Source organism: Amaranthus tricolor, chromosome 14, assembly GCF_026212465.1.
Source record: "Amaranthus tricolor cultivar Red isolate AtriRed21 chromosome 14, ASM2621246v1, whole genome shotgun sequence".
NCBI classification, from domain to species: Eukaryota; Viridiplantae; Streptophyta; class Magnoliopsida; order Caryophyllales; family Amaranthaceae; genus Amaranthus; species Amaranthus tricolor.
The window spans coordinates 4,789,552-4,800,009 of record NC_080060.1 but is presented as its reverse complement, the minus strand read 5'-3'; the positions used below and the strand labels follow the sequence as shown (position 1 = coordinate 4,800,009).

The 10,458-nt window shown below is 35.4% G+C and overlaps 1 protein-coding gene across 1 annotated transcript; it reads left to right on the top strand.

Moving 5' to 3' along the window:
• The first annotated feature begins 588 nt into the window (after nt 1-588).
• Nucleotides 589-9,984, top strand: LOC130800449 (DNA mismatch repair protein MSH2). The gene is made up of 13 exons (XM_057663977.1): nt 589-949; nt 1,050-1,099; nt 1,194-1,226; nt 1,685-2,758; nt 3,298-3,852; nt 3,932-4,042; nt 4,126-4,215; nt 4,313-4,384; nt 4,885-4,995; nt 5,901-6,027; nt 7,323-7,525; nt 7,793-7,945; nt 9,106-9,984. Exons 1-13 carry the CDS (start codon nt 895-897, stop codon nt 9,304-9,306), a joined length of 2,835 nt encoding a protein of 944 aa, XP_057519960.1. The 5' UTR covers nt 589-894; the 3' UTR covers nt 9,307-9,984.
• Nucleotides 9,985-10,458: the final 474 nt, after the last annotated feature.

The following is a 10,458-nucleotide window of genomic DNA, read 5'->3' as shown; positions in this document are numbered from 1 at the left end:
TAATGAGACAATTTTAGGATTATGAATGTCATAATAAAATTTCCACATATATGTAATGCATTCAAGGGGGAGTGTTGTGATGGAACAATACCCTAAATGCATAGATTTGTGGGATTCATAGATTTGTGGGTTTCTATCTCTTTCAATAGTAATATATTTGTCTCCTTACAACATCTTGCACTATATATATGTGCAAGATCTTGAATGCTGAAACAATGTAATAGAAGCTAAGACAAACTGATATAAGTTTATACTACTTTTCTCCTCATATTCTCCCTACCTTTTAACAGTATTGCTTTTATTTTAAGCATTGTAAAATAATTCTTTTCACTTTCAAATGGTTAAGTACAATCTAATACTCTTTATTTTTAATAGTTGCAACATTTGAGTTTTTTTCCGCTATCTAATCCATAATTTTAATTTTTACTATCTTAATTTCACAGAAAAAAGTTGTAAAAAATTAATACTCTCGAAATATACATTAAGACAAATTAAACAAAATTCTATTTGATTATGTTTCACATTACACATAGAGAAATTTATGATATATGTCAAACAATATCAATTGATGAATAATAGTTGGCCTATAGCAACTGTTAAAATTCAGGGGAAGTATAAGAGTTTGGTCTCTTTTTTAACTTCGGTGCATCCAATGGGGAAAACCATCCGGGCCCATATTCGGGTATGGCTAAGTAGCTCTCAGGCCTCAGCTCTTGGATACTGCGCTCCCGCCATCGTCAAAACCAGTTCTTCCTTTTTCCCGCCAATACCAAAGAACCCCATTTCTCCACATATATAAACTTTGTGTTCCACTGAATTCATTATCAATCGTTTAACTATTTGCAATCCTTTTTTCCAATTGATTTTTACTGCTAGATTTATTTAGAGTTGCTTATGGAGGACAATTTGAATTTGCTGGATCAAAACAAGCTCCCAGAACTAAAGCTCGGTAAAACCCTAATTTGGTTCCTCTTTATTCTTCAATTTCTAATTGCTCTGTTAAGATTTTTGGGAATTTTCATTTCTATTTTGGTTTTGTTTTGTTTTAGATGCAAAGCAGGCGCAAGGGTTTCTGTCATTCTATAAAACCCTACCTCAAGTGAGCCTACTTTCCTATAATCTTTCCAATGCCTTGGTCCAATTGTAAACTTCCTTCACTTTTCTAAAATGGGTTTTATCTGTTTTGTTTCCAGGATTGTCGGGCTGTTCGAATTTTTGATCGTCGGGTCAGTTTTATGCTTTTCTTTGATTATGTTGTCCTAACTGTTAATGGTATCCGCAAATAATGTTGCCGTTGTATTATTTTAGGGTTTCCCAGGAAAATTATATGGGAAATTTCTTCATTTTCATTAATTGTATTCTATGTAGTTGTTTTTGTGTAAGATGATATCATTGTGGCTTGTGTGACCTCAATAGTGTATTGCTACTTGCTAGGCATATCTTATCTTAAAATTGTAAACATCAAAAGCTATTTAAGGATACCAAAAAATAGTATCTTTGCCCTCTTTCATTGGTTAACTAAGAACAATATTCATCGAATAATTTGCAACCATGATGTAAGCTATAGAATCTTCTGTATTAGATGTGGTCAATATATAAACTTTGTGTTACATTGTATTAAACTCTTTAGATTGGTCTGTTAGTCTGTCACCTTCATCTGAAGAATTCTCGATCTTAAAAACAGGATTATTTTACTGCTCATGGAGAAAATGCAGCTTTTATAGCGAAAACTTATTATCACACTACCACGGCCTTACGGCAGTTAGGTAGTGGTTCTGATGGCCTTTCCAGCGTAACTATAAGTAAAAGCATGTTTGAAACGATTGCTCGTGATCTACTTTTAGAAAGGACAGACCATACAATTGAACTGTATGAGGGTAGTGGTTCAAATTGGAGACTTATGAAGAGTGGAAGTCCAGGAAACTTGGGCAATTTCGAAGACATTCTTTTTGCCAATAATGAAATGCAGGATTCTCCTGCTACTGTTGCATTGTTACCCAACTTCAAGGAAAATAGTTGCAATGTTGGTTTGGGCTATGTTGATCTAAGTCAGAGAGTGGTTGGATTGGCTGAATTTCTGGATGATAGCCATTTTACAAATGTGGAATCAGCTTTGATTGGGCTGGGTTGCAAGGAATGCCTACTCCCAGCTGATGTTTCCAAGTCTACCGAAGGAAGGGGCTTGCTTGATGCATTGTCAAGATGTGGTGTGATGGTAACTGAACGAAAAAAATCTGACTTTAAAGCCAGGGATTTGGTGCCAGATCTCGGAAGACTAATCAAAGGTTCAATTGAGCCGGTGCGTGATCTAGTTTCAGGACTTGAAATTGCCCCTGCTGCTTTGGGCGCATTGCTAACTTATGCAGAATTACTTTCAGATGAAAGCAATTATGGAAATTTCATTATTAAGCCTTATAATCTGGGTAGTTGCATGAGGCTCGACTCTGCTGCTATGAGAGCATTAAATGTTATGGAGAGCAAAAATGATGCAAACAAAAATTTTAGTTTATTTGGTTTGATGAACAGAACCTGTACGGCTGGAATGGGAAAACGGTTGCTTCACATGTGGCTCAAGCAGCCTTTGTTAGACGTAAAAGACATAAATACTCGGCTGGATTTGGTACAAGCTTTTGTGGAGGATATAGAACTTCGCCAAGATTTGAGGCAGCATCTGAAAAGAATATCTGATATAGAAAGATTAATACGCAATCTTCAAAAGAAAAGGGCTGGTTTACATCATGTTGTAAAGCTTTATCAAGTAAGCGAGATATTTTCTTTGGCTTATTGAATTGATATATTATCTGTCACAATTTACTGTAAATATTTATAATTTCACTGTTGGTAAGTCATTGTTGCAAACATTAAAGTGTTTTTGTCTGTTTTCCTTTGGCCTTCAGAAGAAAAACGGCTATTTGCTGTTCCTTGGCCAGTATATTATCTTCCAGATTTTAGTAAAATTGTCTCTTAATGGAAGAGGTGTTCATTCGGGTTATCGGGTTGATTTCAGGTTAGGTGTTTTGGGTCGATTTAAAATCGGGTTTTGTGCCCATATTGTTTTTTGCTTAATTGTAAAATCATTTTTTAAGTCGGGTTCGGTTACAATGTCGGGCAAATTTCGGGTCATCGGGTTGTTTTGAACACCTCTACTATTAATGGCATTGGGGTAAAGGAACATTGTGTGTGAAGCGTGAACTTAATCTGTTTTTCATTGACATTCTTTTGTTTCACTACTATAAAAGTACAATTTGCCTATGACCTTTTAATTTATTTATTTTTTCTTTTGTTTGTGTGATGCAGTCAAGCATTAGACTTCCATACATTAAAAGTGCACTTGGAAAGTATGATGGGCAATTTTCTGCATTAATTAAGGACAGGTTTTTGGAGCCCATTGAGATGTGGACTGATGATGATCATTTAAACAAGTTTGTGGCCCTTGTTGAGACTTCAATAGACCTTGATCAACTTGAGAATGGCGAATACATGATTTCATCTGGTTATGACTCGAGGCTTCTTGAACTAAAATATGAACAAGAGTCACTTGCGCGTGAAATAGATACTCTTCACAGAAAAACTGCTGATGAACTCGATCTCGTTGTTGATAAAGTTCTAAAGTTAGAGAAGGGTACACAATTTGGTCATGTTTTTAGAATAACAAAGAAGGAAGAGCCAAAAATTAGGAAAAAACTTACCACACAGTTTATTGTGCTTGAGACACGAAAGGATGGTGTCAAATTTACAAATTCAAAACTCAAAAAACTAGGGGATCAGTATCAGAGAATACTGGAGGAGTACAAGAATTGCCAAAAGGAATTAGTTCAACGAGTGGTTCAGACTGCTGCCACCTTCTCTGAGGTATGATACGCTTTAGCTTTTTGTTTTTCTCTCTTTCTCAAAATAGTTTAATGCAACCAAGGTTGTTTTTTGTATGCAGGTTTTTGAGGCGTTAGCTGCATTGCTAGCTGAACTGGATGTATTACTCGGTTTTGCTGACTTGGCAACAAGTTGTCCTACTCCTTACACAAGACCAGATATTACTTCATCTGTAAGACCATGCCCATCTTTTCAGTGATGTTTATAAGATAGAATGATAAACTTGTCACACTTTTATTCTTTTGGCTGCCACAGGATGTTGGGGATATCATATTAGAAGGCTGTAGACACCCCTGTGTGGAGGCGCAGGATTGGGTGAATTTCATACCAAATGACTGCAAACTTGTGAGTATAGTTTTTTTTTTATGGAAATATTCCTTTGCTAGTTATAGTTAAGATGCTCAGTTACAATGTCAAAGTAATAATAATTCTCATATAATAGGTTAGAGGACAAAGCTGGTTCCAAATTATCACAGGGCCCAACATGGGTGGAAAATCCACTTACATTAGACAGGTGAACATTCTTTCTCATTGTGATGATGCCTTATTCCTATCATCACAAGTTTATAACATGCTGCTTCACGTCATTTCTTCTCATTGACACAATCTTTACATGAGAATCCTGTCCATTTCACTCTACTGGTCTACTAAAACTTTAAGGCTTCTTATATTTATATTTATTTAGGATACTATTTAGTATTTTTTACATTCCTATTGCTTATAACATGCTAACTTATATGTGGTGGTGCTGCTTTGTTTCTGAATACTTTCTACCCGTTAGACAAAAACCGTACAAGTAAACTCTATGCACATGAAATGAGATCCTCGATGCTTCCATGTTGTCTTGCATGACGTTGTTGTGGATTTCTTTTTGTGGTTTGCATGTATGTTGCTTGGTTTTTGTTTCAGATTTCCTTGTATGTTGTTACCGGGCCAATGTGGATGGTTTTGGTTCTTATAGTTTATGTCTGAGATACCATTTTGGTTTGATTAATCTATTTGTTGCTGCTTCAGGTTGGTGTAAATGTTTTGATGGCACAAGTGGGATCGTTTGTTCCTTGTGAAAATGCAAGTATTTCTGTTCGTGATTGCATATTTGCTCGTGTTGGTGCTGGTGACTGCCAAGTGAGTTCTTATGAAGTGAAAATTATATGCTTGTGGTCATCCATACTGTATTACTGTTGACTCCTACTTCTAAGCATAGTTGCTAAAAGAGATGATGCACTAAAAAATGACATGCTTAATCAACAATACAAAATTATAGAATTGAAACTAATAATTCTATCACATGTCACGTGATTTCATATCCTAAAGACCTAAAGCCATGAAGTTGAAAATATATTCCTTCCATCCAATATTATCAATGAAGAAATTAATAATGCGGAAATAATAAAGTAGAGAATAGTGTTTTTGAGTTTTGATTACTTGGTTTGTATTAAATAATAATGAGAGGTACTACCTCTATTTATACAAGTATTTGAGACTTAAATAAGGAAATAGCAATAATAGAATATTAAGCTAAACCTAAATAATAGAAAACAGAATAACCTTAATATCCAAATATTAGAAAAGATAATCTAATACTCCATATTTTATGTTCCTACAAGATATTCTAGTATTTTTATTTTCCTACAATCAATCCATCAAACTAATTTCTTTTATTACATCTTAGCTATCACTTGAAAAAGTACTGTAGTATGAATTGTCAATTGTCAGTTTTATTTAAAAAAATAGTGACTAAAATGCGTTGTCTGCTGATCTGCGCACATAAGCTTAATGTTGTCTGTTTTACTTCGGCCCTCCCCCTCAAAAAAAATGCAAAGCAAAAAAAACAATTTGGTTCATATTGTAAGCTGGTACTTGTGGACTTGTGATGTGAATCATGATTGCTCCCCCGTTTGATGTGCCAAGGACATTCTGCATTACTAGTGAAAATGGTAACGGAGCTTTCATTTTCTGACTATGCATTCTCTCATTAACTTATTTGTAATACTAGATGGTATGTTGTTATTACATTTTCTTCTTTGTAGTTGCGAGGAGTCTCGACTTTCATGCAAGAAATGCTCGAGACTGCCTCAATTTTGAAGGGCGCCACTGACAAGTCACTTATAATCATTGATGAGTTAGGCCGAGGGACATCAACTTATGATGGGTTTGGTATGTCTTATTCTCTGATCATTGGTTTTGTTTATTATTGATTATTGATGAATTTATGTAATCTCTGTTGATGATTGGTCCCACTTTTATATCAATACACTATTCTTATGTTCTTGATAAATTTTCCTTGAGGCATGCTCTTTCACAACTTGCATACACCTATTAGCTGGTAGCTGTTTAAGAACTTTGCCATGGGTTGAGTAAGGACTGGGAGTTTCTGTGGTATCAAATCTCAGATGCTGTCACATCCATGATACACGTCAGCAGACTCACTTTATTAGGAATTGTGGATAGTTTGTGGCTTTAGTGACTTGATATTGGCTACTGCTGTGCAGTAAGTTCCTAAAAACTTCACAATGTGGTGATGTGTCTGGGATTTCATATGGTAATACCTTGGGAGACTCCTATTATATCATTAGTTTGCAGGGATGATAGATTAGTGGTGCAAACAGTAATAGAATTAGATCGTAAAATATCTGTCACATCATAGAATTTAAAAGATTTTTGATGTTATTGCAACAACCATTAAACCGTCTGCGACTCTGCATTTACTGCGAAGATGGTTTCATGACGACCATTTCCAAAGTGCTACCTCACCTGAGATGTTGCACAATGGGTTTCCTCTGACATGCTTGTATATGGAAACTCTATTACTTGAAAATAAGTGAATGCAAAGAGGAAAGATTATTTGCTCAATACTCATTAGGATAGCTCCCAACCATCTTTATACATTAAAGAGATTCTGCTGAGAGCTTCATGTGTAGTTTTCCTGAAGAGACACAAATTGTATCAATACACTCCCAATCTAATCTGATATCGACATATTGTGTAGAAACACAAAAATGTATCACTGTGACTAACTAGCAGCTCTTGAAACCCTTCGATAAACTCTTGAGTGCTTCACTGGTGATAGTAGTGAAGGAAGACATTTATTATCCCACCTATATCTTTGCGGTGAGATATAAAGTGGCAGTGGGTGGAATGCTGGTCTTGTCTACTAACAATTTAAGCAAATATCAATGAAGTCAACCAAACTGTGATATAATATGGGTTGAAAGAGTATTTTAGATATTTTTACAGTTCGTTAGTTGCTGAACATGTAAGTTCTTGATTTTGCAGTAATCATGCGATCTCTATTTTTGTGCAAAATTTTTCCTTCTAACCTTTTGGGGACAATCATGTGATGTAACTACAATTTCAAAATTCAAATTGCAAGCTGGCTTTTTGAGCTTGTGAACCGGGCTATACGCTACTCATGGATGATTTCTTATATGGAAAAATTCTTACTTATGTAGGTCTTGCCTGGGCTATTTGTGAGCACATTGTTGATGTCATCAAGGCACCTACTTTGTTTGCAACCCACTTTCATGAACTCACAGCATTAGCCCATGATAAGGGAGGGGATGAACCTTCCAATAAAAAGACTGTTGGTATATCAAATTTCCATGTTAGTGCACACATAGATTCAGCAAGTCGCAAGCTAACAATGCTTTACAAGGTATTACTTCATTGTTTTTCCTCATCTGTTTTTTTGTTGGCAAATGTGTCTATAATCTATATGCATATAGGAAGCTGAAAATAGAAATTTCGAGCAATAAGTGGACTTTTATTATACCGACTGACCCATGGAAATAGAAATTTTGAGCAATTAGTGTACTTGTGGTAGCAAATTCAAAGTGACAGTATTACATTTCGGTCTGTCTTCCAATCAACGAAACTTGGATCTTTTGACACATTCTCAATGTTTACTCTTTTTTTTCTGAAGGTTGAACCAGGGGCTTGTGATCAAAGTTTTGGTATTCATGTCGCAGAGTTTGCCAACTTCCCTGAAACGGTTGTATCCCTTGCTAGAGAAAAAGCGGCTGAATTGGAAGATTTCTCCCCTACCACAATTAATTCTGTCGACCCTTCAAAAGAGGTACATTATACAAAGTCGGTCTCTCCTCCATAGAGATAAACTATAAAAATATTCACTTTACCTTCATTCTGCCTATATTACATGAAATACTCGGTGTTTCTTGGTGATGGCATTAAGCAATTGCCAGTTACTGTTCCTCTTTATATCAGTCGATTGCATGGCTGTTATCATTCAGAACCAACCTAACAAATACAGCTTATAAAAATATAAAAATGACAAAGAACTATGAGAAAATATTTCATCAATTTTATGTTTTATATTAAGCATTACAGTATCACTTGTAAGTACGGGTATCTGTCACAATTTGTAGCCTTCACTTTATGGGTCCTTTTCACGATGCTCCCGACTATATATTTTAGCTAGCCCTCCCCTCCCTCTACAATGATGTATCAACAATGTCAAAGCCTTAATCTCAACATGTTGAGGTTGATTACTTAAACCAACACAAATGAACGTGAAAGATTCTCGGTAATAGAGATTATACTTTGCTCGGCTCTATCTAGTACTAATCTACAACTGAGAAAATCAGTTCTGATTTCTAATTCCTTCACGTAATATTTCCTTCATTTATTCTTACTTATTGTCATATGTCCCAGCAAATTCTAACTGTTCTCGTTATTCTTAACTCCTATTATGTTATTCAAGTCATCTTTGGCATAACCTTCCTTTTAAGAGTCCATTAAATTATCTATCGAATCTATTATTTATGTACGACCAAGTCTTATAATATTTCCAAAAAGTAACAGCACGCCAGATAACATTTTATCCTTCTATTAATTCCTTTATTAATTTGAAAACTAAAGGCAATCTGTTGAATGAAATGAGCTATGCAACAACTCCTTGCTGCTCATATATGATGTTTGCTAGTGATTATCTGCTAAATACATCAAGTTTGAGCCACTCGTACATCACCTTGCAGTCTACGGTTAATGATACTGCATTGATGTCCCAAGCACATGTTTGCTGCATGTCACATGTTTTGGGTTACCCTAACCAGACTCAACCCTGAACACTGTTCCATCTTCCGGCTTATATTAGTTGAATATACACTAAACAATATCACCCTGATCTCACCAAAAGAGTTTTTTAAATATTGTACTATGTATCATTCAAGAAGCCATAAACATTCTCTTGTTAACTGTGTTTTTTGGACATATAAGGTGGGACAGAAGCGGAAGAGGGCATTGGATCCAGATGCAGTCTCTCAGGGTGCAGCGAGGGCTCATCGCTTTTTAAAAGAGTTTGCTGAGCTTCCTTTAGAACAGATGGATTTGAAGCAAGCATTGCAGCATGTGAATAAAATGAAGAACGACTTAGAGAAGGATGCCGAAAACTGCCATTGGTTAAAGCAATTTCTCTAGTTCTCTGCACTCCTGATCACTACAGCCTCTCCGGAATTTTGCTCATATCTGGTAGGTGGATATTAGAATTCGCTGCTCATCGGAAAATAGGCATAAGGAAAAGCTATGATACTCTTCCCACCTTTCGAGCATCAGGTTCAGTAAATTTAGGCCGGATGCCTGTGTATTGTGATGCTCGTTGTTTTCCCTTGGTTATAGAGGTGCAAATATTGAATTGGGTATACGTTTCTTGACATTTTTCCATTGTAGATGATGGTGATGACAGTGAATCTTGTTAACTTGTAAAATGTAAATGATGCAAAAGCTATTGAGTAGTGCTCCTTAATGTGAACCTTATTTGTAGGGCTCAGCTCGTCCCCTTTTCATTTGAGCTCGGCAAAAGTTCGTATGCAGCCTATTGCACAAGTGTAATCATTATGTCTTGTGATATCTAATGTTTGGAGGGAGATTGACTTCCGGTGCATTTGCTTTCTATCTTAGGTTTGTGCTCGTCTGAGCTACTTAAATGTTCGCTGGAGCAAATCAATAGTAGCGTCCAGTAGTTGTGTTGTTGCTTCTGTTGCTCATCCATGTAAATGTATTCCGGAACAATCATGCTTCAAAGCTTCCAAGTAACAACCGATATTTCAACCACCCACCACCTCAACACCTAAAATTTATAAAAATAGATGAACAATTGAAGAACTTGGGACATTTCACGATTTAAACTTTTGTTTTTACATTTTTCTCGTTTTTTCAGGATGGAAATATACTTGACATGTAAACATTATTTAAAGCTAATTTATTAGCCTTCCACATAATATAAGGATGCATTAAATATCCAACAAATTGAATTTCCAACACAAAGGTGGAAGAAAATTAAAAGTCTTGTATAAACCTAGTCTTTAAAATAATTAAAAAATTTTAATTTAAAAAGTTGAATTAAAAGATTTGATTAGAAAATGAAGGAATATTAATAAAGATGTACATTATTTTAATGTGGATTAAGTCTATACAAAATTTATTCAAACGGAAAACCTTTAACCATTAGGACAACACATAAGTATTACTAAGTAATACTCCCTTCTATTCTCTCTAAGTGTCTTATTTGACTTTTCACCATTTTTAGGTGGTCAAATGGGACCACATGTGTAAAAGAAAAGTGTAGAGTTT